Source organism: Panthera onca, chromosome A2 (assembly GCF_046562875.1).
Source record: "Panthera onca isolate mPanOnc1 chromosome A2, mPanOnc1 haplotype 2, whole genome shotgun sequence".
NCBI lineage: Eukaryota > Metazoa > Chordata > Mammalia > Carnivora > Felidae > Panthera > Panthera onca.
Window position 1 is genome coordinate 503,608 of NC_138340.1, and position 27,992 is coordinate 531,599.

General features: G+C 67.4%; 3 protein-coding genes and 1 non-coding gene across 9 annotated transcripts; 3 read left to right on the forward strand and 1 right to left on the reverse strand.

Moving 5' to 3' along the window:
* The first annotated feature begins 11 nt into the window (after positions 1-11).
* On the forward strand, positions 12-9,468 carry WDR18 (WD repeat domain 18). 3 transcript variants are annotated; one of them, XR_009609435.3, is made up of 11 exons: positions 12-1,028; positions 2,078-2,188; positions 3,648-3,781; positions 3,937-4,078; positions 4,532-4,675; positions 4,819-4,883; positions 4,978-5,102; positions 5,356-5,522; positions 6,404-6,472; positions 6,565-8,492; positions 8,774-9,468. XR_009609435.3 is itself a non-coding variant. In XM_060629688.3 (11 exons), exons 1-11 carry the CDS (start codon positions 819-821, stop codon positions 8,835-8,837), a joined length of 1,359 nt encoding a protein of 452 aa, XP_060485671.1. In that variant the 5' UTR covers positions 16-818; the 3' UTR covers positions 8,838-9,468. The 3 variants fall into 3 exon arrangements, 2 of the variants coding, with proteins under 2 accessions (XP_060485671.1, XP_078299883.1); XM_060629688.3 differs by having other exon boundaries at positions 16-1,028; positions 6,565-6,692; XM_078443757.2 differs by lacking the exon at positions 12-1,028 and adding an exon at positions 1,472-1,495 and having other exon boundaries at positions 6,565-6,692.
* A 1,946-nt stretch (positions 9,469-11,414) lies between these two features.
* Positions 11,415-19,155, forward strand: GRIN3B (glutamate ionotropic receptor NMDA type subunit 3B). Of its 3 annotated transcripts, XM_081791080.1 has the most exons (10): positions 11,415-11,858; positions 13,387-13,979; positions 14,321-15,353; positions 17,069-17,214; positions 17,475-17,590; positions 17,681-17,832; positions 18,068-18,232; positions 18,307-18,365; positions 18,559-18,599; positions 18,765-19,155. In XM_081791080.1, exons 1-10 carry the CDS (start codon positions 11,427-11,429, stop codon positions 19,028-19,030), a joined length of 3,003 nt encoding a protein of 1,000 aa, XP_081647206.1. In that variant the 5' UTR covers positions 11,415-11,426; the 3' UTR covers positions 19,031-19,155. The 3 variants fall into 3 exon arrangements, with proteins under 3 accessions (XP_081647206.1, XP_078299884.2, XP_081647205.1); XM_078443758.2 differs by having other exon boundaries at positions 18,559-19,155; XM_081791079.1 differs by having other exon boundaries at positions 17,069-17,154; positions 18,559-19,155.
* Positions 19,091-27,231, reverse strand: TMEM259 (transmembrane protein 259). 2 transcript variants are annotated; one of them, XM_060629686.3, is made up of 11 exons: positions 26,827-27,228; positions 23,054-23,332; positions 22,278-22,377; positions 21,710-21,820; positions 21,391-21,513; positions 21,204-21,304; positions 21,056-21,113; positions 20,850-20,933; positions 20,607-20,739; positions 20,438-20,537; positions 19,091-20,340 (listed from the first exon to the last, which is right to left on the reverse strand). In XM_060629686.3, the coding sequence occupies exons 1-11, from the start codon at positions 27,046-27,048 to the stop codon at positions 19,795-19,797; spliced, it is 1,857 nt and encodes a 618-aa protein (XP_060485669.2). In that variant the 5' UTR covers positions 27,049-27,228; the 3' UTR covers positions 19,091-19,794. The 2 variants fall into 2 exon arrangements, with proteins under 2 accessions (XP_060485669.2, XP_060485670.2); XM_060629687.3 differs by lacking the exon at positions 21,056-21,113 and having other exon boundaries at positions 20,850-20,919; positions 26,827-27,231.
* Positions 27,232-27,584: 353 nt separating this feature from the next.
* Positions 27,585-27,691, forward strand: LOC132680035 (U6 spliceosomal RNA). The gene has a single exon (XR_009610490.1). It is a non-coding gene; the product is annotated as a U6 spliceosomal RNA (small nuclear RNA).
* Positions 27,692-27,992: the final 301 nt, after the last annotated feature.

Below are 27,992 nucleotides of genomic sequence, written 5' to 3' on the forward strand. Positions count from 1 at the left end.
CCACCCATCGCCTCCTGGATATGAAGCGGGGTTGGGGGCGCACGGTCTCCGCCCTGCTCTAGGACACCTGCTCCCATAACGCCCTCGGCAGCTTGGGGCGGGCGCTTCCGGCACTGTTGCAGACCCCGGGCATCCGGCACCCTCCAGTGTCGCTGGGAATAGACGCCAAGGCCTCACCGGCTAAGTGGATTGACTTCACAGGTTTCCAACTAATTCCACGTTTTTGAAAGGCGCTGTTTGGAGACCCGGCCTGGGGCCGGCAGCTGTAGTGGAGGGTAGGCGCCCCTCAGACTGAGATCGCGACTTGTTTGGCCTGCACCACGTTCCTGAAATGTACAGGTGCACTTCGTGGCCCCAGAGAAGAGGGGTCTGGGGGCAGCGGACGGTGGACCCGGGGGCGTTCAGCTAGACAGGTTAGGTACGCAGTGCGCGTTTTTCGTGCAAATGATTATCGAGGCCTGCGAGCTCGGGACTTTACTATTCGCACATTAAAAAAAAGAAAAGGAACCCGAGAGACCGCGTCACTTGGTCAAAGGCGCCCAGCGGAAACGGCCAGGAGACCTCCGGGCTCTGAAGTTCTCTGCAGGAGACCCTGCGCCCCGACTTCCCCACCTATCTGGGGGCGAGGTCCCCTCCCACGGTCACCAACTCCACGGCACGCGCCCCCACCGCCGCGGGGCGGGGATCTAGCCCCCTCTGGAGCACGTGGTCACGCGCCAGCCCGGGCGAGGAGACGTGGGCGCCGCTCTAGCCGCCGCGGCGCAGGTGCCGGAGTCTCGCTGGCGTGACGTACTTCCGGGGCGGTGGGGGGAGGCAAGATGGCGGCTCCCATGGAAGTGGCCGTGTGTACGGACTCGGCGGCCCAGCTGTGGAGCTGCATCGTGTGGGAGCTGCATTCGGGCGCCAATTTGCTCACGTACCGCGGCGGCCAGGCCGGACCCCGCGGCCTGGCGCTGCTCAATGGCGAGTACCTGCTGGCGGCGCAGCTGGGCAAGAACTACATCAGCGCCTGGGAGCTGCAGCGGAAGGTGCGGCGGCGCGCGCCCCGGCCCGGGCTTCGTCGGAGAGTGCGCGGGGTGCCCCAGAGTGGGGTCGGGGGAAGGGTCGGTGGGGCCCGCGGGGTCCCTGAACCGGGGCGGGGGTGGTCTCGGTTAGGGTGCGCTGCGCATGCGCGGGTCTGGGGGCGGTTGGCGAGGAGGGAGGCTCGCTCTGGGTTGGGTGGGATCGTTGGCGCTGGGCTGAGGGTGGGCCACTGGGGACAGTGAGGAGCGTCTGTGCGGCAGGCACCCTTGATGGGCTGGGGAAGTAGGAGGGAGCTTGGGGAGCGAAGTTTAAGCAAAGGACTTTCAGAGTGTTCGCTCGTGAATGCTCCCTTTCTGTAAAGAGAGCTTTCTGATCTTAACACCCTAATAAACTTGTTTGCTGCTCATTTAAGGAGAAGGGGGGAAAAAAAGGATTTTCTGTGGGGGTTCCACGGGTCTGTTGTTCTTGGAAGGTGAATATCAGAGGCCCAGGAGAGTCATGCATTTATCCCCCCCCCCCCCCCCCCAAAGAGATACTACCCTTCATCCCAAGGGCCCATTGGTCTTTTCTTACAAACACCCAACGTGCAGCCACTGAAGTTTCCTTTTGTCCGGCTCTGACAGCTGAAGTTTCTCGGGACAAGCTCTGTGTTCTGGCTTTACCTGGTGTGGTCCGCTCATACTCAGGAAGTTTTCCCTTTAAAGAGATGAGAAAACTGACCGTCCGGATCACAGGCTGGATGTTAGGGAAGGCGGGGTTGTGGCACAAGCCGCCTGGCCATTGGGCTCTCCAACTCCTTCCTGGACCTTCTGTGGCTTGCCCACCCCTACCCCCACCCAGAGTGAGCACCGTTCTGCTTTGATCCAGCAATCTGCAGGCCTCCCCCTCCAGCCTGCAAAGCCTGGGCTGGATCGGGTGCCTTCTTGATGACCCTTGATTAGTTCAAATCACCCCTGTTCCTGCCCTTCTTTCTAGCTCTGTCGGACTTTTCTCCCCGCTGTCCCCTAGCTTCCGAGTTCCACGCGAAGCTCAGAGGCTTCTTATGTCTCTCTAGGACCAGCTCCAGCAGAAGATCATGTGTCCTGGACCTGTCACCTGTCTGACCACATCGCCCAATGGCCTGTACGTCCTGGCAGGGATCGCAGAGAGCATATACCTGTGGGAGGTAAGAGCAGGCATAAAACCAAGGTACTGGGATTTGGTCTCAGGGCGCTGGGTTAATTAGAGCGTGTTGTCACCAACAGTTGCTTATGTTTGGGCGGGGGACACCCGCGTCACCTCCTGCACAGACAGCACAGGGTTTGGAGCCAGAAGATGGACACATAATCACGCTCTGCCTTTCTTGACCTTGTCCACACCTGTAAAACGGCCTTTGTACTTCCCCCAGAGGTCTGAGGGCTACAGAGATACGAGGGGGCTTAGTTATTTCACCCCAGAGGCTTTTAATGATTTTAACGATTTTTAATGATTCTAAAACGAGGAAGCGGTTGCTCTGGTGCAGGGAGGGAAACTGGGGCGGGGGGGGGGGGGGGCGGGGTTTCTTCAAAGGTTGCCCATCATGGTAGAAATCCTTGCCCTGGTGCAGGGAACGTGGGCAGAAATCAATGTCCCCTTTCCCTCTCTAATGAGGGACGTCTTGGGTCTTGGCTGGTGGTCTCTGTGGTCTGACCCTGGCTCCCTCACCCTCCGGGAGAATTCTTGACCGGTGCGGGCCATGGACACAAGGGGGCGCCCCCCACAGCCAACCCAAGGCAGCAACTCTGCCTGAGGACCTGACTCCGGTTATCTGCCACTGTCCACCTTTCCCCCCCTCCGTCTGTGTGGATGAGGGGGGAGGAAAGCTGGAAATGCTCAGAGCAGGGGCCTCAGGGGGACGCTGTGTGTTTCTCCGGCTTTTCCTTATGTAAGGACACCAATGGTTAGATTCAGGGCCACCCTCTGGTGTGTGGTTAGACTTGTAAAGACCCCATGTTCAAGGAAGGCCTCAGGTCTCAGGAGTTAGAACGTGAATCTGGGTATTAGGGGAACACCGGTCAACTCGCAGCACAGTCTTGGCCCCCCAGCCCACCCCACCTTCCCAGGCTCACCTGTCCGTGCCGCCAGGGGCCTCCCCCTTGCCCCCGGCCACCGGCCCATCCCCCTGTGGTGGCGTCTGAAGACGGGGACTTCCCGCTCCTGGGTCCCAGGTCTGGCCGGTTCTGGAGGGAAGGGCCCATGGCCTCACCAGCCTCTTCTGTGGCCTTGTCACTCTCCTCCGTGCAGACAAGCCCCTGCCCTCCCCGGACACCATGGTTACGTGACGGCCTTGTCCCGCACTGGACAGGGGTCCTCGGGCCAGCTGACGCACAGGGCTCAGAGGTCAGGGTGACTGTGGACGAGGGGGTGGGAGCTCCAACAAGATCATCATCCATTTGGGGATGTCCTAGGCAGGACAGCCGGGAAGAGGCATGGCCTCCCACCAGGCCTCAGTATTCCTCCCAGACACCCTGGCCGTGAACCCCTGACCCGAGCGCTGGGACAGTCAGTGTGGACAGGCTCTCCCCCCAGCGCCCCCGTGTGACCTGGCAGCCGGGGGGCGGGGGCAGCGCCCGTTTCCTGCCCTGACCTGTGTGCACCCTCCACAGGTCTCCACGGGGAACCTTCTGGTCATCCTGAGCCGCCACTATCAGGATGTGTCGTGCTTGCGGTTCACTGGGGACAGCAGCCACTTCCTCTCGGGGGGCAAAGACTGCCTGGTGCTGGTGTGGAGCCTGTGCAGGTGGGGCCTCGGGCCCTCTCGGGTCGGGTCTGGCCCCAGTGCACGTGGAAAGAGCCGTGCCGGGGCCCCAGGGTGGGAGGGGGCTGAGAGCCAGGCGGGGCATCAGGGGGTGGGCCCCCGCCCCCCCCTCGCCGAGGTCTGTTTCTTGCACACAGCGTGCTGCAGGTGGACCCCTCCAGGACCCCAGCCCCCCGGCATGTCTGGTCTCGTCACACCCTCCCCATCACAGACCTGCACTGTGGCTTTGGGGGGCCCCTGGCCCGGGTGGCCACCTCTTCGCTGGACCAGACGGTGAAGGTAGGGACCCCCCTCCCCCAAGTGGATCTGTGAGTCATGTCCTGGCAGCTGGCAGGCTCTTGGCCAGCGTGAGCCAGTGAGTCGCCTCCTTTCCCCAGGCTGGCAGCTCCAGACAGCTCCTAATCCCCCTGATGCCTCCCGCCTCAAGGACGGCCAGAGGGTGGACGGTCCAGGCCTGCGTCGGCTTGGAAATTCCCAGTTGGCTGCCTGTGCCTGGCGGCTCCCTGGCCAGACCTCAGGGGATTTGAGGGCACGCTGGCCCTTCGGGCTTTGCGGTGGGCGGGGGCCAGCGGCGGCTAAAGCAGGTGGGGGGAGGGGTCATGGGCCTGAGAGGCGAGTTCTGCCCCCGGGGAGGCTGGGTCTCTCCGCACCCCCGCCCCCCGGGCCACGGCTGCGGCCCCGGTTCCCGGGGGTCCAGAGCGGCCAGAGCTCCTATCGCACCCACACCCCCAGCTGTGGGAGGTCTCGTCGGGCGAGCTCCTGCTCTCTGTGCTGTTCGACGTGGCCATCGTGGCCGTGACCATGGACCTGGCCGAGCACCACCTGTTCTGTGGCGGCAGCGACGGTTCCATCTTCCAGGTCGACCTTTGCACCTGGGTGAGTGGACAGGTGGGGGAAGGGGGTGCCTGGGCCCGGGCCGGGGTGCTCAGTGGGCCGTGGGACCCCAGGTTCCCCCCCCCGCCCCGCTGCCTGGGGCCCCCGGGCTGAGGTGCGGCCCCGGGCCCTCTCGGCCTCCACAGCCTGGGCAGAGAGAGAAGACCTTCCAGCCGGAGCAGGACAGCGGGAAGGCGTTCAGAGGGCACAGGTGCGGGGCGGGGCCAGGAGCGGGAGGGGCCCCGTGCTCGGGCTCTCGGCTTGGGGTCACCTGTGCCGCCCTCTGTGGGGCTCGTCGTCCCCAGGAACCAGGTGACCTGCCTGTCCGTGTCTACTGACGGCAGCGTGCTGCTCTCCGGCTCCCACGATGAGACCGTGCGCCTGTGGGACGTCCAGAGCAAGCAGTGCATCAGGACGGTGACCCTCAAAGGTGAGGCGCCCTGGGTGCGGGGGCACGGGGCAGCCAGCTCCTCCGGGGGCTCTCGAAGGCGCGCGGCTTCGCCGGTTTGTCCACACCGCGGTTTTTCCCCGGCGAGTTGGCCGCCCCGGGGCCTGTGCTGTGAGGAGAGGCCCGGGGTCCGGGCGGTGCCGCTCCTGGACAGCTGGGGGGTGAGGACTGGGGGCCCGTGGGAGCCGCCCGCGTGGCCTGGGGCGGCTTCGGACCGCGGCCTGCCCTGCCACAGGCCCTGTGACCAACGCCTCCATCATGCTGGCGCCGCTCAGCATGCTGAGCTCGGACTTCAGGCCGGGCCTGCCCCTGCCCCACTTCAACAAGCACCTGCTGGGCGCCGAGCACGGGGACGAGCCCCACCGAGGGGGCTTCACGCTGCGCCTGGGCCTCCACCAGCAGGTACGTCCCCGTCCCCACACGGGCGTCCCCTCCCTGGGCCTCGGGAAGACCTTCCTCTGCCCAGCTCTGCACGTTCCGTCGGGTTCAGGGCGGTGACCTGCCTCGGGCACCGGCGCTCCCGGTGAGGGGGCATCTCTGACCTGGCGACTGAGCCCAGGCGGGGGTTTGGCAGGTGAGCTCAGGAAACCCAGGGCGTTCGGAACGAGGGCGCGTTGCGGAGCAGAGCTTGGCCTGAAAGTACCGTGTGTCCGGCCGCTTCTCCACGGGGGGGCCGCGGGGTGGGGGGGAGGGGAGCCCCCAGGGATGGCCCGTCTGCCGCCCCAGGCCCGGGGGCACCCGCCTGCTCTGCAGGTCCTTGCCTGGCACGCTCGGGCCGTGCTCCGCCCACCGTTCTGTGCCGTGAACGGCACAAGCCCCTTGGGGTGTCTGGAGCCCTCCTGCAGACAGCTGGCCTCTGGCTGTGCCGACGAGGGCCGCGTGCCCGGACGCTGTCCAGCAGGAGACAGATGGCCTCCCCGCAGCAGTCGCGGCGTCCAGCCCACGGTGTGCCGGGGCTGGAGGCCTCGGCTGACGGGCCGGCCCGTCTCCTGGGCCTCCTTGACCTTGGTCTCTGCACGACCGTCAGGGCCCAGCGCTGTGCCCACGGCGTGGCCTCGGGTGTCCCTGCCCCCCGGGCCGCGTTGGGAGTGCATTGCACGCGTCCAGCCGGGGGGTTGGAGCCCGTGACCTCAGTAGAGACGTCGCGCGCCCCGGCCCGGCGTCTGGCGCTCCTTTCCGCAAACCTCAGCGTCCCCTCGGCCAGCGGGTGTCAGGAAGGCACCTCCCCGGCAGGGCCGCTGCCCCTGCTGACTGGGCGCCACGCGGCCCCTTCTGTGTTGCAGGGCTCGGAGCCCAGCCACCTGGAGCGGGCGGACCAGCTGCACGCGGTGATGAGCGGCACGATGGAGAAGGTGGGCCGGGGCCACGGGGCGGGCAGGGGACGCCCCCGAGCCCCCTCCCCGCCCGGGACCCGCAGGCGACCCGGCTCCCTGTCCTCCCCCAGAGCGTCCTGGGCGGCCAGGACCAGCTGCGGATCCGCGTGGCCGAGCTGGAGGACGAGGTGCGGAACCTGCGGAAGGTCAACCGCGACCTGTTCGACTTCTCCACGCGCATCATCACGCGGCCGGCCAAGTGAGCGCCCCGCCCGCCGGGCGGCCCCTGGACGCGTTGCCCCCTCGAGGAGCCTTGTGTACCACGTGTTGGCCACCGGTGCCTCCGTGTGGCTTCTGGTGCCGCTCCGTCTTTAACGAAAGGACTAAAAGCCTCTTCTCTTCAACCCTCTGTGTGCCCTGGCGGTGGCGGGGGGTGGCCCCAGGTCCCGCGTGGTGGCCCCGGGACTCCTAGCGGGACCTGTTTCAGCAGAGCCCCCTGAGTCCGGTTTTTAAAACTCCGTGTCAAGAAGTCACGGTTCTTTTCAGAGACTGGTCGGCTGCCCCAGGGCTTTTGCTCGACCGTGAGGACCAGGCCACACTCGGTGGGAGGGTGTGCTGGGGCAGGGGTGGCTTCTGAGGTGCGGGTGGGGGTTACCCCGGGCAGGAACGGTTCAGAGAGCGCAGTGTGGTCCCGCTGGTCCCGGCCCTTTGATGGCCTCCCAGCAAGGGTGCCCCCAGCCTGGCTCACGTGGTGGCGGTTCTGGGCCAGAGTCCTCCAGAAGGACGTGTGCCCACACGGCCCGATGAGAACGTCCCTTGGCCTAAAAGGGCCCGAGAGAGGCCAGGGACACCTGCCCTGGGGATGTGGCCAGTGGTCAGCCGGCACCCGGGGCCCGGCTCAGACACGTGGGCCCCATAGCCTCGGAACTTTCCGGAAGGCTGCCCACCTCTGACAGCTCAGCTTCATGACCTAGAAAATCCACGTGATTGAGCAGGTGCTGGAGAACCTGGAGCCGGAACCAGCAGTCCCGGCTCGGATCCCGCTCCTGGGCTCAGGGATGGCCCCTTGCTCTGGCTGTGCGCCCTGGCCACGGGTCTCGCCACACGGCGGCTGATAGGGCATGAGATGGGGTCCTGCTGGCCAACTGGGGACACCACGTTGTGAGCCCCCCACCCCCACAGCTTTCAGTTGGGCTCTGTCAGCCCCTCGAGGCCAGAATGGGGTTACAGCAGGCCTTGGGCCTCTGGGGTTCCCATCGGCAGCGGAGGGCAGGGAGGGGCTTGGCCAGGGTCCCAAGGGTGCCAGCCCCCTCCCCAGAGTGCCGGGGTCTCTGTTTTCCCATCTGTAGGCTGGGCCCAGGCTGTCCTCACCCTCGGGTCTCCAGAAAGTCTGGAAGATCTGGTTTGACTGAGGCTCTGGTGCCCAGACCCAAGCGAGGGTCACTCGGAGCCCCTGGTGCCTGTGCCCTTGTGCCTCCATGCCCTTGGCTGCCTGTACGTGTTCCGGGAGTAAATGTTTCAGAAGGAGATGTGTTGCTGCTTCTGGGGGCCGGGTGCTGGGAAGGGAGCTGGCAGGTGGCCACGAGATGGGCTGAGCGTTTCGAGCTTCATCTGGAGGCCGCCCTTCCTGGCTCTGGATTCTTCCCTCGGGGGTGCTGTTCCCCTGCCCTGACCTCCCAAGGATTCACAGGGTCAGAGGCCCCCCCCGCCCGCCCCCCCGCCCAGCACCACTCTGGACCCTCAGCTGCTGACTCCGTGGGTCCTGGGGTTTCCTCCTGCCGTGTCACTCCTCCCGCCCTCTGGCCCGGGGCAGAGGCAGCTGACCTTCCTGGTTCCTGCAGGGCTGAGGGGAGGGGTGGGGGGGGGGGGGCTGTGATGTGACTCAGGCCCGAGAGCATCAGGGGACACTTGGTCCCCGCTGGCCTCTCCATCTGGTCACTGCAGCCTCGGAGAAGCTGCACTCGGGCCCAGACTCAGTTTCCATATCCGTAAAGCGGGACATGGCCCTTCTGGGTCCGCAGGGAGGCCTCAGAGCTTGTGCACAGCTGGCGTGCGGCAGGTGCCTGGCACGGGGCGAAGCATCAGGTCCGGGCTGAGGTTCACGTGCACGTTCTGTAGCACAAGCTGACCCCAAATCCTGCGCAGTCACTGCCGAGGGGAAGAGGCCGGCGACACCCGGTGCCTGCCGGCCGTGTTCCAGGAGGGAACCGCGGGTGCACTGGTGGGGACGTGGGGCGGGTGCTGGCGTAGCAAACGGCCCGGAGGGTCCTCGGAAATCGGGCCCCCCCTGTGTCCCGGCTCTCACCACACTCCCGTGTCCGGGCCCCCTCTCACCCGCAGGAGATGCACGTCGGGGCGCAAAGAGGTACCCGCACACCCACGTTCACAGCAGCACGGTCCTTAGTCGCCAGACACCCCCGGTGCCCGTCCGCGCGCGAAGGGTAGACACTCCGTGGTCCGTCCACACGCCCGAATGTGATCCAGCCTTAGAAAGTGCCACCTGCCACCACAGGGATGGACCCCGAGGACACTGCGCGGTGACAGAAGCCAGACACAGAAGGACACGTCCTGCGTGACCCCACGCACGGGGGGTCCCCTGAGGAGTCGCGTCCACAGAGCCAGGGAGCAGACTGGGGGAGCCAGGGGTGGGCAGGGGGCGGGGAGTCCGTGCTGCTCGGGGACAGAGTCTCAGTCTGGGGAGATGGAAAGTTCTGGAGACGGGTGGTGGGGGCGGCTGCACGACAGCGTGAGTGCGCCTGATGTCCCTGAGCTGTGCACTTGAAAGTGGTCGCGACGAGGGGCGCCTGGGTGGCTCGGTCGGTTAAACGTGGACTTGATTTTTGGCTTAGGTCGCGATCTCGTGGTTCCCGGGGTCCGGCCCCGCGTCAGGCTCCATGGAGCGTGCTTGAGGTTCTCACTCCTTCTCTCTGCCCTTCCCAGTTTGTCTTCTGTCTCTCAAAAAACAAAACAAAACCAAAAAAAAATGGTTAAAGTGTTAAATTTTATTACGCGTTTTACCACAATTGGGAAAAACACCTCCCGTGTGTTCACTTGTTGAATCTGCACGGCAGCCGGGAGGTGGGAACTAGTATCGTCTTGTAAGTATGGGGAAACTGAGGCACGGTGGTCAGGGAGCTGATGCTGGGTCACACAGGTGGGACGTGGCAGTTCTAGATTCCCGCGGAGTCTGGGCTCTTTGTCCCGGCCCCTGACCGGGGGGACGTGATGCAGAAAAGGCAGAAGTGTAGTGGACACGGGCAGCTTCAGAGGGCGCCCGTGTGTGTGAGCCCTCAGAGGGCCAAGGGCGGCCGGCTGGCATCCGCTGAGCTGGCTTGGGGTGAGGGGCCGTCCCCTACCCAGGACGGGCCCCTCGTCCTGAGGAGTCGTGCTGTCAGAGGGACCTCACCACAGGGTGGGCAGAGCCCGGGCGGTCCCTGCGGGCTCTTCACCTCCTGGTGCCTCAGCCAGGACCAGGGCAGGTGGGTGGGCTCCCCGGTGCCAGGGGCCCCTGGCAGGACAGCGGTGACTCAGGTCAGGGCGCGAGCCTGCAACCTGGGACCTTCCCTGTCCTCGGGTGGCTGGCCAAGTGGCTGGACACGGTGGCCTTGTCGGCCGGAACCCAGGCACGCAGCTCTGGACGCTCATCTCCAAATTGGATCCACACTGTTGGCTGCCGTTTGGCATTTTTATTTATCTGATGGAGTTTTATTCCTGCCTCTGTAACACTGGCTCCAAAAGGAGATGGTTTTGTGTGTGAAGAATCAGCCGAGTGTAGATTCGCTCATTAGCACGGGAATGTTCTGTGCCCTGAGGGGTGTTGGGACACTTGCCCCCCGCCCCCCGCCCCCCCACCTTGGGGAGGACGGGCTGAGAGGATTCCGTGCAGGGCGCTGGTGGGCCTGGGTCAGCCAGTGTTTATTGAGCACCTGCTGCTTGCCAGGGTCACGGGAAGAACCTGGTCAGAGCACGGGAGAAGGCTGGGGGGATGGTAGAGGGCAGGGAGCTATGGAAGCTTCTGGAGCAGTGGAGGGTGAGGTAACTGTCCCGTCTGAGCTCAAGCATCAATTATAGAGTGCCCACTGTGTGCGAGCATCAGAGACCACATTAGCAAGCCAGACCCACTCTTGCCCTCCCACTGCTGAGCAGGGAAGGTGGCCACTAAATAAAGCAGATAAACCAACAAAAGTCTGACGGCATATGATCACGTAGACGCGGGGGGGGGGGGGGGGGGCTTCACTGGGGGTGGGGAGGAAGTTCTGTATCTTTCTGGGTGACCAGCAAGAAATGTTTTTCAGAACAGGGGCGTTTGGTACTGGGTCTTGAAGGGTGAGGAGTTTTCTGCTCCAAGTTACCTGCCTGCCCACAACTGGAAGGCAGGAGATCTACCCTGCAGGTTCCTATCAGACGTGATCTGCCTCAGTTTCCCCAGGGTGCACACAACGTCAGAGCGCACTCGAATGGGCTGGTCTAGGTAGAGCTGGAGGTGGGCAGTATTGCTGTGTGACCCCTCCTGGGCCTCAGCTCCCCTGACATCAACGGGCAGCGTTCCCAGGCTGGGGCATGAGCGATTCTGCGGTGGAACGGGGATGAGTGTGGGGACAGATTTGGACACAAATGCCCTTCCCGGTGCTAAGCCTCGGTTTCCTCGTCTGTAGAACGGGGAAATAACTCACCTGGCACGGAGCTGGGAAGAGCGGTGGTTGGGGACCACACCCCACCCCCACCCCCGCGCGGCGTGGCCATCTGAGCCTCAGTTTCCCGCCCTGGGTAGTGGGTCCCGCTCCTCCCTAGAGGCTTGCCGACCCCGGGGCGCCGGACGGAGCGAGGGCGGGCGCAGGTCGGCCGGCGGCGTGGGGGGCGGGGGCGCGCGGGGGAGGGATGCCCCTGCCCCGCGGGGGGCGGGGCAGCGAGCGGCGGGGGCCGGGCCCCAGACCCCGCCTCCTGCGCGGTGGCCCCGGCGGCTCCGCCCCGCGGCGCGGCCGGCAACTTCGGGATGGAGTTTGTGCGGACGCTGTGGCTCGGCCTGGCGCTGGCGCTGGGGCCGGGGCCGGGGCCCGCGGGGGGCCACCCGCAGCCGTGCGGCGTCCTGGAGCGCCTGGGGGGCTCGGTGCGCCTGGGCGCCCTCCTGCCCCGCGCGCCCGCCGCCCGCGCCCGCGTCCGCGCCGCCCTGGCCCGGGCCGCCCGGGCGCCGCGGCTGCCGCACAACCTGAGCCTGGAGCTGGTGGCCGCCGCGCCCCCTGCCCGCGACCCCGCCTCACTGGCCCGCGGCCTGTGCCAGGCGCTGGCGGCGCCGGGCGTGCGGGCCGTGCTCGCATTCCCGGGGGCGCGGCCCGAGCTGCGGCAGCTGCACTTCCTGGCGGCCGCCGCCGAGACCCCCGTGCTCAGCGTGCTGCGGCGGGAGGCGCGCGCGCCCCTCGGAGACCCGGTACGCGGGGACGCCCGGGGGCCGGACGAGGGAGGCGCCGGGACGCCCTGGGGGGCGGGGGCCGGGGGTCCGACGCCAGAGGCGCCGGGGGGCGCTGGCACAGGAGCCCCCGGGGCTCGCGGGACGTGGACTCCTGACCCCGGATGCCCCCTAGGGCGCGGGGACCCAGAAACGGCGGCCGACCCGGTGCGATGCTTCTGGACCCAGGATGGCCAAACCCACTCGAGGCCCGCCTGGAGGGGGGCGGTGGGGGGCGGTGGGGCGCGGCGGGGCCGCAACTCCTGCGCAGACCCCCTTCCTGGGCCTTGGTGATGGGGTCTCCCCACCGTGGCTGCTGCCCTTGTGGGCCCCAGAAGCCCTCCCCGGTCCGAGGGCGCCCCCCAGCCCCACCGAGCAGGGCCCCGGGCTGGGAGGGGAAGCGGGTCTTTCTGCCCGTTTCTGGGGTGCAGTTCCGGGGTCTGCTGGTCTCCCCAGCCTCCTCCCCGCGACGGGCCACCCTCCCTGTCAGTCAGACCCCTCCCTCCGCATCTCTGGAGTTTATTCTCTCCTTGATTCCGCCTCTGGGCCTGGATCTGGGCCCGAAGAAGCAGAAAGCGGGATACGGATGAGGGGTGACTGAGAGGGCTCTGGGGACCCCCGTGGTGCCTCTGGGAAAGGCCCCCTTACAAGGACAGCAGGGAGGGGCCCAACCTAGAGATATGGGGACTGGTAGGGGCCTCCCGCCTTCCGAACGCAGCTTGAAGCCCCTCCAGGCCGTCCTTCTCCTCGGGGAGGGGAGACCTCGACTGTAGAGGAAGCCTGGGGTCTCCTCAACCCCGCTGTCCCTGCCTCGAGGCGGCCCCCCTGCGCCGACCTTGTGGGAAAGATACAGAACTCAAAGCCAGGCCTGTGGCGCCCTCTGCTGCCGCCTCCAGGACCGGAGCCCCTGCTATTTACGTCGGTCTTTTGGGAGGACTCGCTTGGACCCCCAGGGACTGAACAGCAGCCTAAGCCCTGGGCATCCTGTCCTCACCCGGGCAACACCCTGCTCGCCTTAGGTGTCTGGCATTGCCCTCTCTCTCATCCTTCACAGGCTAAGAGCAAGTCCCGGAGAACTTTCTGGGTGCCACAGGGCATAGAGGAGTCCCTCGGCCCCTGGCTCGCCAGGGAAGTCTGAATAGGGGATGGGTGATGAACCTGGGTTTTGAAGGATGTGTAGGAGTTGGGTGCCGGAGAGAGAGAGAGACAGAGAGAGAGAGAGAGAGGAGAGGTGTTCCAGCTGGGAAATGCGAAAAGCCCCAAAGTGGGGTGCGACCAGGGTGGCCAGAGCCAAGCGAGTAGGCCCTGAGTGTCAGGCCAAGGAGGCTGGGCTTTGTGCTGATGGTAGTGGGGAGACAGAGAGGGTTTAGAGCAGGGGTGGGCTGGCGGAGGCAGGCATGCCGCCCGGCCTTAAAGAGGACGTCTATTTATCGAGCACCTACCCGTGGGGCTGGGGAGGGTGCGGTGGGTCACAGGTCGCCAGCCCTAACTGTGCCCACCCCCTTTCCAGAATCCGTTCCACCTGCAGCTGGACTGGGCCAGCCCCCTGGAGACGCTGCTCGACGTGCTGGTGTCTGTGCTGCGGGCCCATGCCTGGGAGGACGTCGGCCTGGTGCTCTGCCGCGTGCGGGACCCTGCTGGGCTGGTGGCCCTCTGGACCGCCCGGGCCGGCGGGGCCCCAAAGCTTGTGCTGGACCTGGGTCGGCCGGAGCCGGGTGCCGCGGGGCTGCAGGCACGCCTGGCCCCCCTGGGGGCCCCGACGGGGGGCTCGGCCCCAGTGCCCGTGGCTGCACTCCTTGGCTGTGACGCGGCCCGCGCCCTCCGGGTGCTGCAGGCCGCGCCCCCGGGGCCCCGCTGGCTGCTGGGCACACCACTGTCCCCTGAGGTACTGCCCACGGACGGCCTGCCCCTCGGGCTGCTGGCGCTGGGCGAGGTGGCTCGGCCCCCGCTGGAGGCCGCCATTCATGACGCCGTGGAGCTGGTGGCTCGCGCCCTGGGTAGCGCGGCCCGCGCGGAACCGGAGCGCGCCCTGCCCCCCGCCACGGTCGACTGCCACGACCCACGCCCGCCCGGGTCCCTGTCCTCGGGCCGCTTGCTGGCACGGTGAGTGAGGGGTGTGCGGGTCCCGTCTGTGAGTCTGCAAAGACACCATTGTTGGGTCCGTGCTGTATACCGGCCATCGTATCCTCCCGAGAAAGCGGGTGTTGACCCTGAGGTGGAAGCAGGGCAGGGGGAGGGGCAGGCGGGGGCTTGGGGCGCTCTGGGGGCCGCGTGCAGGGCAGGGGAAGTGAACCAGCCAGGCGGCCTCGCCGGGCCTGAGAAGCGGGGAAGTCGTCGCTTTCGGGCCGGGGCACCGTCCCCGCCCCCGTGGCGCGCGGGTGCCACGCCGGCAAGGGGTCCGGCCCCCGCTGCCTGACGGTGCCCCCCCCCCCCCCCCCCGCCAGGTTCCTGGCCAACACGTCCTTCCAGGGCCGCACGGGGCCCGTGTGGGTGACCGGCTCCTCCCAGGTGCACGTGTCGCGGCACTTCCGAGTGTGGAGCCTGCGCCAGGACCCGCGGGGCGCCCCGGCCTGGGCCACGGTGGGCGGCTGGCGGGCCGGGCGGCTGGAGTCGGAGCCGGGCGGCGCGGCCGCGCGGCCCCCGCCGGCGCCGGGAGCCGGAGGCCGGCCCCGGCTGCGCGTGGTGACGCTGGTGGAGCACCCGTTCGTGTTCGCCCGCGAGCCGGACGAGGACGGGCAGTGCCCCGCGGGGCGGCTGTGTCTGGCCCCCGGCACCAACGGCTCGGCCGCGCTGGACGCGCTGTTCGCCGCCCTGGCCAACGGCTCGGCGCCGCGGGCGCTGCGCAAGTGTTGCTACGGCTACTGCATCGACCTGCTGGAGCGCCTGGCGGAGGACGCGCCCTTCGACTTCGAGCTGTACATCGTGGCCGACGGCAAGTACGGCGCCCCGCGGGACGGCCGCTGGACCGGCCTGGTGGGCGACCTGCTGGCCGGCAGGGCGCACATGGCCGTCACCAGCTTCAGCATCAACTCGGCGCGCTCCCAGGTGCTGGACTTCAGCAGCCCCTTCTTCTCCACCAGCCTGGGCATCATGGTGCGCGCCCGGGACACGGCCTCGCCCATCGGCGCCTTCACGTGGCCGCTGCACTGGTCCATGTGGCTGGGCGTCTTCGCGGCCCTGCACCTCACCGCGCTCTTCCTCACGCTGTACGAGTGGCGCAGCCCCTACGGCCTCACGCCCCGCGGCCGCAACCGGGCCACCGTGTTCTCCTACTCCTCGGCGCTCAACCTCTGCTACGCCATCCTGTTCGGACGCACGGTCTCCAGCAAGACGCCCAAGTGCCCCACGGGCCGCTTCCTCATGAACCTGTGGGCCATCTTCTGCCTGCTCGTGCTGTCCAGCTACACGGCCAACCTGGCCGCCGTCATGGTCGGGGACAAGACTTTCGAGGAGCTGTCGGGGATCCATGACCCCAAGGTGGGCAGCCGTGGGGCCGGGAGGTGTCCCTCTCCCCCGGTTCCCGCCCCGAGACCCAGCCGCCGGCGGCCACCTGCTCCCGAAAACATGTGTCGAGCGCTCGGTGTGTGCGCCAGGCGTCGGGGACCCGGCCGGGACCAAACAGGCGAAGGTCTCCGTGCCCCAGGGAGAGGTGTCGCGGTCAAGAGAAGCACGCCGGATTGGTGTGTGAGATGGCTATGAAGTGTCAGGAAGGAAAATGAGGCAGAGTGGGAACACAGGGAGTCCCGGGAGGGGCGTTTTCTGAAACGAGGGTGACGAAATAACTCTGGGAGGGGGTGACATTCGAGAGACTTTTATGTAGAGATCAGGGAGGAATGATGGGAGAGAAGGCAGAGCAGGTGCAAAGGCCCCGGGGCAGGTCCTGCAGGGTGTCTAAAGCAGTTCTTTCTGAGACAGAACTTTCTCTCGGAGCCCTGGCGGCTTGCGGGCAGAGCAGAGGTGTGCCCCGGTCTACATATTTCTCTGTTTTTAATGAAAAACAGGGAGCAGTGAGCACCACAGATGAACCCATTGTCCAGCTCCTAAGTCAACTCCCAGCCACCCAGGCCAGTCCCAGCCACTGGACTGTCATTTCACCAGTTTTCTGGAAGCTTTCACACACCTCGGGGTCCCCTTTTCCCAGTTGTCTTTTCTCCCCCCATGGCTTGTTTGAATCTGGTCCTAAACACGCAGGCACTGTGGGTACATTTCCTCTCCACTTATTTCTTGTCCAAAAATGTGTTTGCTGGAGAAATTGTTTTTGTCCCGTGGCAGCTCCCACTGTTCGGATCCGGCTGTGTCCTGAGGGGTGCCACACCCTAAGCCCCGTATCTTTGTAAATTGGTACGACAGCCTAGGCCCAGCGCTGTGTGATGTGCTAGCCGCTCACACGCGGCCACGTTCAACATCTAATTAACTGTAAGCGCCCAACAGCCACCGAGAACAGCACAGGTACAGGGTCTCCTCGTCGGAAGGTTCCAGACAGGACTGCTCTAGACGCTCCACAGGACAAGGGTCCGGCTTTTCCGGAGGGCTGTGGCCACATCAGGACGCGTGGGTCAGTGTCACCACTCGCTCATCCCTTAGGAGTTTGCAGACTGTGGGCGGCGCTGGGGAGCCAGGACAGGGAGGAGCGGCCAGCAGGGCTGCGGGGTTCCGGGTGGTTCTGAAAGTGGAGCCACGGGATTTGCAGACCCACGTGGCGTGGAGACCAGAGAAACAGGGCGAGAAGAGGCAGTACAGGTTCGACTGGGGCGGGAAGGGCCGGGAGGACAGGTGTGGGGGGCCTGATCCCAAGGGATTCCCGCGGGCCCCCCCCCCCCCCCCCCCCCAGGGCAGCCACGGAGGAGGTGGTGAGAAGAGGAGGAGGAGGAGGTCTGGGGTTGGGGCTCGGGCTCGGGGCCAGGTCTGCGTGGAGATGGACAGTGGGCACTGAGGAGAGCGGCCCTCACCCTGGCGATCCTGCCCCCCCAGGGACAGAGAGAGGGCCATGTCGCGGAACATCACGACTGGGGAGCTCCTGGCACCGAGTGGGTGGGGCAGGGGTGCCGCTGACCCCCTCTCGGCGCCCAGAGGGGCCCCAGTCGGGGCGGCGGCGGCGGCGGCGGCGGCAGGAGCTGGGCGAGAGCCCTGGGGACGCGGGGCAGCCGGAGGCCGGGGCGACAGCGGCCCGGGCTGACGAGCTGCCCCCGCAGCTGCACCACCCGTCCCAGGGCTTCCGCGTGGGCACCGTGTGGGAGAGCAGCGCCGAGGCCTACATCAAAAAGAGCTTCCCCGACATGTACGCGCACATGCGGCGCCACAGCGCGCCCACCACGCCCCACGGCGTCTCCATGCTCACGTGAGGCCGCGGGGGGGCGGGCCCGACCCTGCAGGGGCGGGGCATGCGGGGGTTGGGTCGAGCCGAGGGGGCGGGACCTGACGGGGCGAGGCGGAGCACCGGGGGCGGGGCCGGCGACTACGGGGACGAACCATCGGGGTGGGGCGGGCGCGAGCCGTGACCCCGGGGTGGGCGGGGCCTGCGGGGGGGGGGGGGACGGAGCAGGGGCGGGCGGAGCCCGCGGGGGCGGGGCCTCTCACCCCACTGCCCCCACCCCGCAGGAGCGACCCCCCCAAGCTCAACGCCTTCATCATGGACAAGTCGCTCCTGGACTACGAGGTCTCCATCGACGCCGACTGCAAACTACTGACCGTGGGCAAGCCTTTCGCCATGGAGGGTGAGGGGCTGCGGGGAACGGTGGCCCCCGGGACGGCTCCTCTGGGGCTGCGTCCAGCCTGGCCCGAACCCCACCCCTGGCCTCCCTTAGGCTACGGCATCGGACTCCCTCAGAACTCGCCGCTCACTTCCAACCTGTCCGAGTTCATCAGCCGCTACAAGTCCTCCGGCTTCATCGACTTGCTGCACGATAAGTGGTACAAGATGGTGCCTTGTGGGAAGCGCGTCTTCGCCGTTACCGAGGTGCGGCAGGGCCCGGGGACACGGGGTGGGGGCAGGCGGGGGCGCACCCTGAGCCTGCACGGCCCCCGCCCCGGTGGTTGCCAAGGTGTGTGCGCTCCTACGTGTCCTACCAAAGCCCAGCTCCGGTGTCCTCTCCACGAACGTGGAAGCCTCGGCCAGGGCTCCCCTTCCGGCCTCGCCCGCGAGGGTTTGTGCCTGTGTCGTCCCCCCGCCCCGCCCCCCCCCCCCCCCCCAGACGCTGCAGGTGGGCATCTACCACTTCTCGGGACTCTTCGTGCTGTTCTGCCTGGGCCTCGGCAGCGCCCTGCTCAGCTCTCTGGGGGAGCACGTCTTCTACCACCTGGTGCTCCCGCGCATGCGAAGAGGCAACAGGCTGCAGTACTGGCTGCACACCAGCCAGGTGAGGGGCGGGCTGCGCGGGCGGGCGACGGCGGCCTCCCGTGACCCCGACAAAGCGCCTGTCCGGACTTGCAGAGAATCCACCGCGCGCTCAACACAGAGCCTCCGGAAGGTCACGAGGAGCCAGAGCCAAGGTAAGGGGCCCCGACCCCACCCCCCCCACCCCCCCGCCCCCCGGCCAGCTCTGACCCCCACCCTCAAGCTGACCGCTTCTCGCCTCGGCCCTCCCCGGAAGGACAAGGAAGCCCCACACCGACGGGGACCCTGACCCCAGGGGCAGAGCGCCAGGACACTGGCGCAGCCCCCCCCCCCCCCCCATGTCCCCAGGGCTCCCGAGCAGCAGCGGGACACGCCCACGGCCTCTGCAGGTAAGGGGGGCTGGACGCACGTGCGCCGGGCCGCGGCGGGGGAGCGTCGTGTGCGCTTCCTGCCGGAGCCCGGTGTGGCCGCCGCAGCGCCGGACTCGGAGGCCGGGCCCCCGGAGGGCCCCGTCTGGCTCTGCTCCGACGGCCGCCGGTCCTCGGGCGCCCCAGGCCCCGGTGAGCTGGAGCAGCAGCTGGAGCAGCGCATCAGGAGCGCGCAGAAGCGGCTCCACCAGGCCCTGGCGCGGCGCCGAGAGCTCCTGGCCCAGCTCGGGGATGGCCCCGGCGACCGGCCTCTGCACCTGCCCGAAGCCTGCCCCGAAGCAGCCGAAGCACCTGAAGCCACGGGTGACCCATCCCGGGGGACGCCCCCCCCCACCCCTGCCGGCCTGGACGGGGCGGCCCCCACTCCGGAGCCTGCACACAAGCCGTCCTAGCGCGACGGGAGGAAGCACGGAGGCCCCTCCCTGACCGCACACACAGACGCTGCCAGGCCGCGTCGACAGTTTATTCTATATACAAACACGATTTCGTACACTGCAATTAAATAGGGTGGAACGAGCGCCCTTGTGCATATTCCTCACTGAGGGACTCAGTTTGGCCACCAGCCCTGCCCCACTCCCACCCAAGCAGGGCTGGACGCCTGTGCCCGGCCGCTGCCTTCCAGGTGGGCGCCCGTGTCTGCGTCCCCAACCCCAAGGTGCCAGCTCTGCCCTCCTGGGACCCCAGCCCTGGTACGCACACCCGGGGTCAGGTGCCGTGGAGAAGGCACTGAGCATGATGCAGCACCAGCCAAGCGGGCCGGGACAGCGAGGGTGGCCCCCGCCGGCATTCACCTGATCGGAGACTTGCCCAGCTCTGCTACTGAGGGACAGCTCACTCCACACGTTTCACCAGCCCCTTCCAGAACCTTCCACGGAGCCCCCACCCCACTCTCATCGGCCTGCCTCCATCTGCCGGCTGAGGGGGCCCACCACTAACGTAGCAGGGACAGGCCTCCGGCAGGCCCCACCCTGGGGAAGAGACGGCCACCTCTGGGCGAACCCAATGGACCCTGACACCACCCCGAGGCAGGCTGGGCAGTCCCAAGAACCACCGGGACATCCTCCCCGACACCCGAGGGCTCCGGCCAGGTCATGCCCAGTGGGCCTGCATGGCCAGGGACGGGAGGGGGGGGGGGGTGCGGTCAGCTGCCCAAGGCTCAGGAGCCGACCTCCGGGGGCGGGTCCACTGGGGCTGTGGGTGCAGGGCTGGGCCCACTCACCCCGACGGCCGGGGGCGCCGCGTCACGCGCCAGGGAGTTGCTGGAGGGGGCACTGTCCTGGGGGACTCGGGGGGGCCCTCCACCAGGGCTCAGTGGGCCAGCGGGCCGTCGCTCCAGGAGGGAGGCACTCAGGCCAGACAAGAAGGAGGCGTCTGTGATCATGGCGGCCGTCTCTGCCATCCAGCCCAGGTCACCGCTGGCCGCCGCCGCCACCGAGGCCGCCGCGGCCACCAGGGAGCTGGGCGCCTCAGGCACGGGCCCGGGACCCCCACTGGCACCCGGCGAGCCAGGGCCCAGGGCAGGGGCCGGGCCGGCAGGGTCAGGCGCGGTGGCCGGGGCACCTCCGTTGTTGTTGAGGTCGTCCGGAAGGGCCGTGGGGGCGCCGGGGCCCAGGGGCGGGGTCTGCAGCAGCATTTCCTGGATGCGAATCTGCTGCAGGATGGCGGGCAGCTCGTAGTGGTGGAAGAAGTAGATCATGGAATGCTGGAGGGCGGAGGGCGGGCTCGGAGTCAGGCGGGCCCCCCCCCCCTGCAGGAGCCAGGGCCCCGCAGAGGCCGGCGCCTCGGACGCGAGTCCTCACCTGGATGAAGAGCCAGGACGTGACCAGGGCCAGGCTGCTGTACTGGCCGTTGAAGCGGTAGTGGTAGGCGTAGAAGGCGAAGTGGTACAGGTAGAAGAACCTGGAGGGAGGAGAGTGAGGCGCCGCCCGCCGAGCCCACCCCGGACCCCCACCGACCCGCCGTGCTCACCGCAGCCAGTGTCTCTTGCTGGTGTTGGTGTGGCAGCAGATGGCGTCGTACTGGTCGGCCAGCCAGACGATGAGGATGATGTAGAAGGCCGTGGTGGTGTCGTTGAAGAACTCGGACATGATGGCTTCCATCCCTGCGGGAAGGCCCGGCGGCTGGGCTGGGGGCGGGGCGCCGGGGGCGGGGCACCCCGGGAGTGGGGGGCGGGGCGGGGCGGGGGCGGGGCCGGGAGGGCGGAGTCCTCACCTACGAGGGCCAGGATGACGGTCAGCAGGGGCGCGGCAGGGAAGGCGATGGCCATATTCATCTCCAGCATCTGCAGCAGGTCCACTGCGGGCAGAGAGCGGCGGGCGGGCAGACCGGGTGAGGTGCCCGGGGGCGGGGAGGGTGGGCAGGGGGCCACGGGGCTGAGCCCACCCCTCCCGCCCGGCTGGCCCAGCAGGGAGACTCACCAATGAAGACAAAAATCTGGTGGTGGGAGTATCGGAGCAGCATGGAGACGCTGAGGGTCTGCAAGCGAGGGCCGCGCGATGCCTCAGGGGGGGGCGGCCCGCACGCCCGCCCCGCCCCCACCCCGCCCGCCGCCCCCGAGGCACTCACGAAGATGACCATGATGACGAAGGCGGCCAGGTAGGACGTGCGAGCCATCCACATGCTCACGAAACGGTAGTGCTCACCGGACACCACGTTCCGCAGGAAGCCTGCGTGGAGGGGGGGGGGGGGAGCCGTGAGCGCGCACCCCGCCACCGCCCCGCACCCGGCCCCCACCTGCTGCCGCCCGCCGCACCCTTGTTCTCCTCGTTCTCCGCCAGGCCTTTGACGCTGGACATGAGGATGTCGTCGTAGCCCAGGAACTCGGCCAACAGCAGGCGGCTGAAGCGGTCCCCGAAGCACTGGTCTCGCGAGGGGTCTGCGGGCGGGCACAGGGCGGGGCGCGCGTCTGGCCAGGGCCCCGCCCCAGGCAGCACCGTGACCCTCCCGCCCCAGGATGCCGTGGAGGAAGGAGACTTCTTGTTGCCAGAGGGTGGAGACAGCCCCCCCGACCCGGGTCCCAAGGGCTTCGGGCTGCCCCAAATCCCCTCTGCCTCACCCTGGGGGACACTCACCCAGAGTGACCACCATGACAGGGATGCTGAGTCGCTGTCGTGTGGCCTGGGACAGCCGGAGGAAGCCATACTCCAGCGAGTACTCCACGACATATTCATCCTGTGGCCATGCTGCCGGGGCAAGCTCAGTGAGCCTCGGGGGCGCCCCTGGAGGGCTGGGGGGGTGGGGCAAGGGGGAGGGGCAGGCCAGCCTCGAGGGAGGGGGTCGCCGGGTAGAGCTGCTTTGCACCACCCCCCCCACGGGGCCTTCAGGGCCCCCAGAGAAGGAGTCCCACACGCTGCCGACAGAGGGAGAAACTGAGGCACAGAGTGGCCATTCTCCAGTACCCATCTGGCTGCTCAGACCCCCAGCCCCTCTGCGCAGGGGTGCAGCCCTAGACGGTGACCCGCTGTCATGAGGCGCCAAGCACACCTCGGCAGCCCACGCGGGGTGTACTTTTTTGTACTTTTTTTAAGGTTTTATTTCTTAAGTCATCTCTACACCCAACGTGGGGCCGGAACTCACAACCCTGAGATCGAGAGAGATGCGCTCTCGGGACTGAGCCGGCCGGGCGCCCCGGGCATGTACCTTTAGAGGACGTCTCTGGGAAGGGGGACTCCTGGCTGTCATTCAGGGCCTCGGCACCACCCGGTGGCTTCAACACTTTGGGCTCAATGTCCAACTCGAACTGTGGAGCGCCAAGACAGGGGTCAGCGGCCCGGCCCAGAGGCCCCTTTCCCCTGCTGACTGAAAGACGGAGACTCCACCCCGGCTGCCGTGACCGCCAGCCTCTGCCCTGTAACCCACCAAAGACCCCCAACACCGAGCCCCCCCCCCCCCCCCGAGCGGCCACCTCGGGTGAGGGTCTGCACTCTGAAGCCGGGGACAGGGGCAGGATCGGCGGGATGGGGCCGCCTGGCAAGGTAGGCACCCACGCCCCACGGGCGCCAGCCCCTCAACTGTGGGACTCTGGCCTCGAACTTGCTTGAGCGTGTCCTTCCTTCCAGGCTGTGGGCCCCACACATCCACCCCACCCCCGCAGGTGCCGGGGGCCCCTGCACGTCTCCAGTGACGGCGCTCACCACCCCACAGACGGCCACTCCACCTAGGACAGCCGGGACCGGCTTTGAGCACTGGGCCCAGCGTTTCCAGGGGGCTCCTTGTCAGCTGTGTCTGCCCTTGGTGCCCCCAGAATCAGACCAATCCTTTCCAAGTAAGGGCTGGGAAACGGCCCAGGGCCCCGAACCTCCCAGCACAGTCCCTGCCCCGAAGGCCGCACCTACAGGAGCGCACCAGGTCAAGCGCTGGGCCTGCCACCAGACGAATCACTGGTTCGCCGTGCAGGCCCCTCCCGGCCAGCTCACCTTGACGGAGGTGTTCCCAAACATCTCCACGGCCAGCTCCTCCTCCTCCTCCTCCTCCAGCTCCAAGCTGCCCGGCTCCACGGCCAGGCCAGGGAAGCTGCCGCGGCGGCCACCATCACAAAACTGCAGGAAGACGGGTGCGCGGCTCGAGTTGTGCTGGACCTCCACGCGCAAGATGCCCTCCCGAGGCCACTTGTCCCGCACGTGCTCCAGGCAGTTGATGGGCGAGCGGGAGAAGACGATGTGGATGTAGGCCAGGACAAAGAGCACAAACAGGGCCTGTGGGAGGGAGGGCGGTCAGTGCGGGAGCCCCCGGCACTCGGGGGCCCCTCCCGGGCAGGGGCTGTGCTGAGCTGGCTCCGGGGGAGGAAGAAGTCCCAGGGACGTGGGCAAGTCCCGTGACGGCCCAGGGAAGCAGGGATGCCCTCTCAGACACTGCAGGACCCTCCCCCGGGGACAGGGCACACTGGGCCTGGGCCCACCTGACAGAGGACCCCGCAGAGCACATGGTGACACCGGTGACCGCCCCCGCCTGGAGGCCCGCAGGGCAGCCCCGCGCTCTGCCTTGTCCTCAGGGCACCCCTGACCTCACCGGCCGCGCCCTCCGCACCGCTCCTGGGCTGGCAGGGCCAGCTCGTGGGGACGGTGCAGCCTCTCCCAGGGCGATCTTGCCCGCGGAGAACACTGGGCAGCGTCTGGGACTGGCTAAGGTGGGCACTCCTGGCATGGCCGGGTGGGGAAAGGGGGCTGCTCCACCCCCACAGCACCCAGAACGGCCTCCACCACAGAAAACGACCTGCCCCTTGCCGCCAGGGTGAGAGGGGACTCTGCCCCACGGCACCTCACCAGCAGCACCTTTTACCCAGCTTGGAGGAGCGTCAAGAGGGCCGCCCCCCTCCCCGAGAGCCCATCTCACTGTCTGACGGCCGAGTTTCTCAGGGGCCTTTGGCCACGGGTCACCCCCAGACTGGGCGCTGCGTCTGGGGCTTCACTCCCGTGTATCACCCACTGCCCCCGCCCCCAGGGAAAGGGTCCAGCTGGCCCGATGGGACGCCCAGCGCTGTTCTGGAAAAAGAGGCCGTCCAGGAGCCGGCGAGCCCAGGGGCTGCTCGGCCAAAGACAAGGTGTTTCCTCGGAGGAGCCGGTGCGCACTTTACACGCCCGCTACCCGTGGCTACAGGGCCACGGGCAGGGCCACCAGGACCTCGTCCCTCCCACGCTCTCCACGAGCCCCGCACACGCTGCCAGTGCCAGCCACGGACCACCTGACCTCCCCCCCGGAGCCAGCCCTGCGGATGGGCAGAGGGGCACACACTCCCATCCCCGCCGGGCCACGGGGGCCGTGACCTGACGGCGCGCAGAGCCAGGGGATGGGAGGAGCCCAGCGTCCGAGCGTGCTGCTGCGACCCGGGCCCAGGTACGCGTGAAGCCGGGAGCCCGCCCAGACCCCTCAGACGTGTTATCCGCGCCACCCCTGTTGGGCCAACGCGGACCGTGCCTCCTTGGCCTGCAGTGCCCCTGGGAGACGGTGACGCGGGCGGCGTTGACACGGATGCAGAGCCCCCGTGTCCAGGTCACCGCAGACAGACGTGGAAGCTACGAGCGGAGCCGGGGCCTCTGCCGGGGGCAGCAGGCCTGAGTCTGCCTAACGTCACACAGACCCTGCTGGGCCACCGCTGCACCCCATGTCCTGGTCTCCCCCTCCCTCCCGCTCCGCCCTCTTCGTTGCTGGGTCCCCGAACCAGGCAGGAGGCGGCACAGAGGTGTGTTCAGGGACTCCCATTCACAGCAAGGACCCCGGCGGCACTCCACACTATCGCACGTCACAACGACCCCGGAGGTCACCTCCGTTTTTCAGAGGGAAAGACCGGCAGCAACACCGAATGCCAGAGCCCTGCCTACCCTGCCAGCATCGCTCGGTGGCTGCACGGTCAGGCTGCCCCAGGTTCAGAGACAGGCTGGGGCACCTAGTGCCCACCGCTCCAGGACTCGGAGGTCCCAGTCTGGCCTCGATGCCAGGAAAACCGGCAGAGGTGGGAGCCAAGGCTGCCGGAACGCGGGCCCGGCCACTGCCTCTCATCCCCCAAAGGCTGGCCCGGTGGGGAATCAGGTGGTCTGGGCTGGCTCCTGGCTGTGAGCCACAGAAAGACGCAGCTCTGAGGAAGTCACTAAGGGACCTCCGTATCTGCAGCCAGAGTGCCGGAAGCTGGGCAGGCAGGAAGTAAAGGCACGGAGCTTTCTGGAACTTGCAGCAGCCGCACAAACCAGCCAGTCCCAGCCCTCACTGAGCAGATGAGGGAAACAAAAGGAACCAGGGGTCGGGCAGATTCGAGAGGTCCGTGGGGCCTCCAGGCTTTGGCCCAGAGATCTCTCGGCCCAGCAGCACGACCCAGAGAGGAGAACTCAGGAGTCAGAACCCCCCGGGACACCTGACCACCTACTCCAGGGACACCTGTATGCCGGGCTGTCCTGCTCCCGTGTCAGGAAGTGGCGGGACAGAACTGACGCGACCCAGGACCTGCTCCGGGAAGGCTGAGCTCCGACTGACCACCTGGGGCAAGCAGCACTTCCTCCCCGCAGGGAAATCACACCCACACACACTCAGGAGCCCAATAAAGGAACCCCGATTCAGGAATCCTCCACAGGGGACCCGTGATGTTCTGGGGGGGCTCTGGGGAGAGAGGAGGAGGAAGACCGCCTCCTCGCGCCATCAGGCACTCCCAAAGACAAGGGACAGGGGGACTCTGGTGGGGGGGGAGGGGACTCCCCGGAGACACTGGCAGGCCAGAACCAGCACCCGGGTCTGTTGGGCAGCTATGACTGCACTTCTCCCACCAAACCCCAAAGTGCTGTCAGCTCCTGACCCACCTGGTCTGGTCTGCACCCCAAGAGCCTCGAATGCTAGCACCAGCCCCCTCTCTGCAGACAAGGAGCCCAGAGCTCACTTGGGGATGCTACACACCCTGCCCCAGTGGGCAGCATGCTGATGGGAAACGAAATGGCCATCTGCCCAACCGGGACCACCACGCTGCGCAGGAACCCGGAACCTTCTCTGAAGGGCTGCCAGCTGTCATCGGAGATCCTGTCGTAGAAGGACCTAGGCCAGTGCCAGTCCCCACTGAGCTGTGCCCATGGCTGAAACCTCTGTGCCACCCGAGGGAGGAGGGGAAGGGGGTTCGCGCATGGCCCCTTGCTAAGTCATAACTTTGCCACTAACCCCGGCGACATGTCCTGGGCTATGTCCTGGGCTAGGTCACATTCCCCGGAGAGGCTCAGAGGGAGATGGAAATGGGGTGTGGCTTCCAGTGCAGGAAGATGGGCATGGGCTGTGTCCTGTCCTGGGAGAGGGAGGCCCGGAACCTCCCGGTTTGGGGAAGCCCAAGACTGGGGGTTTGGTCAGGGCCAGGACAGGTCTGGAAGCCTCCTCCAGAGCGGAGGAGGCCAGGCAGCACGGTCAGGGTCACAGGGCTAGGCTCCGGGGCTCCTGCCTCCCGAGGTGAGGGTCCTGGGAAAGGGAAGGGCCAGGGGTGGGGGGCAGTCTGGACAGAGCAGGCAGTGAGTTTCCGGAGTCGGGATCAGGGGCCGCTAACGGGGCGAGTGAGACTCGGGCCTCCCGGGTAGAAGTCGCACGGGCACGGGGGCTGGGATCGCAAGATTAAGAGGCCCGGAGGCAGGGGGTTCGCCGCCCCGCTGGGGTCGCGGTCAGAGGTCGCAGACCTGGGTGGAGGGTCCGGCCGCTAGGGTCAAGGGTCAGGGGTCGGGACCTCGGTCACCTTGAGCAGCACGAAGAACTCGAAGAGTCGTCGGAAGGCGGGCGGGAAGAGCCGCGAGTAGGTGACAGCCATCTTGAAGAAGAGCGCGTGGAAAAGCCGGTCGCGCACGTTGATGAGAGGGTTGGGGTTGAGGTTGGGGGTGCGAGGCCCGCGCGCGGGGACCGGGCCGCCGCCGCCGTTGGGCCCGGGCCCCGGGGCCCCGGGCGCCGCGTGCTCCGACATGCCGCCCAGCGTCGCGCCCTAACGGCCCGCGGGTCCCCGAGGGCGTCTCCCGGCCGCCATCGGCCGTCCTCACCGCGGCCGCGCTGCTCACCGACGCCCGGCCGCCGCCGCCGCCGCCGCCATCTTCCGCCTCCGCGGCCTGCTGACGCCAGCGAGTCGCCGCGCCGGCAAGAGCGGCTTCCCTGCGCTCGCGGAGAACGCTGGGATGCCGGCGGCCCGCCCACTGCAGCCCCGCCCTCCCTCCCTCCTGGTCGCCGGGCCCGGAGCGCCAGGGCGGGGTGGTGTCTGGCCCAGGTGTTTTGCATATTATCCCCCACAAGCCTCAGCGGCTGCGAGGCGGAATTTGGACTATTAAATTCGTCAACATCTGAGGGTTTTAGCGTGATAACAGACACTCAAGGCAAGAATGATGGTAGGAGATATTCATTTGCATGGCGCTCTAGAAAACTTGTTCAATGCGGCTATCTCAGTTTAGCCTAACTGTAAAATGATTTTGATTTTGGTCTTTAAATAGCCCTGCTGGAACGCCGTTAGTCGTGCTCGCTTCGGCAGCACATATACTAAAATTGGAACGATACAGAGAAGATTAGCATGGCCCCTGCGCAAGGATGACACGCAAATTCGTGAAGCGTTCCATATTTTGGTACCAAGCCCAGCTCCCCGCGGAGGTGGGCGACCGCTCGGATTTCCCCCTGATCCTGCGCCGCCCCTCCCCGCTCCTGTCCCCCAGGACGCGCTCAGGCTGAGCTCCGCTCCAGCCCCTGCCAGCTGTGCCCCTAACAGCAAATACTATTTCTTCCTCCTGGGAACCGGGTGTCTCGGGGCGGTCACCTCGCGCCGCCCAGACACCTGGCAGGCAGGTGCGCACCACACCCAGGAGATGGACGGACGGACGGGTGGCGTTCTACCCCTCCGTGCCCAGGAGACTGAAATCCTTCGCTTCC

What these genes read in the sequence shown, in the direction of transcription:
- TMEM259 (XM_060629686.3), bottom strand. Translation starts at nt 27,048, where the DNA reads ATGTCGGAGCACGCGGCGCCCGGGGCCCCGGGGCCCGGGCCCAACGGC. An exon ending in CCAGATTTTTGTCTTCATTG is followed by an intron (nt 20,934 to 21,055) that starts GTGAGTCTCCCT and finishes CTCTGCCCGCAG; the next exon opens with TGGACCTGCTGCAGATGCTG. An exon ending in CGTCATCCTGGCCCTCGTAG is followed by an intron (nt 20,740 to 20,849) that starts GTGAGGACTCCG and finishes GCCTTCCCGCAG; the next exon opens with GGATGGAAGCCATCATGTCC.
- WDR18 (XM_060629688.3), top strand. Translation starts at nt 819, where the DNA reads ATGGCGGCTCCCATGGAAGTGGCCGTGTGTACGGACTCGGCGGCCCAG. An exon ending in AAGGCGTTCAGAGGGCACAG is followed by an intron (nt 4,884 to 4,977) that starts GTGCGGGGCGGG and finishes CGTCGTCCCCAG; the next exon opens with GAACCAGGTGACCTGCCTGT. An exon ending in TGAGCGGCACGATGGAGAAG is followed by an intron (nt 6,473 to 6,564) that starts GTGGGCCGGGGC and finishes GTCCTCCCCCAG; the next exon opens with AGCGTCCTGGGCGGCCAGGA.
- GRIN3B (XM_078443758.2), top strand. Translation starts at nt 11,427, where the DNA reads ATGGAGTTTGTGCGGACGCTGTGGCTCGGCCTGGCGCTGGCGCTGGGG. An exon ending in GCGCGCCCCTCGGAGACCCG is followed by an intron (nt 11,859 to 13,386) that starts GTACGCGGGGAC and finishes CCCCCTTTCCAG; the next exon opens with AATCCGTTCCACCTGCAGCT. An exon ending in CACGAGGAGCCAGAGCCAAG is followed by an intron (nt 18,366 to 18,558) that starts GTAAGGGGCCCC and finishes CCATGTCCCCAG; the next exon opens with GGCTCCCGAGCAGCAGCGGG.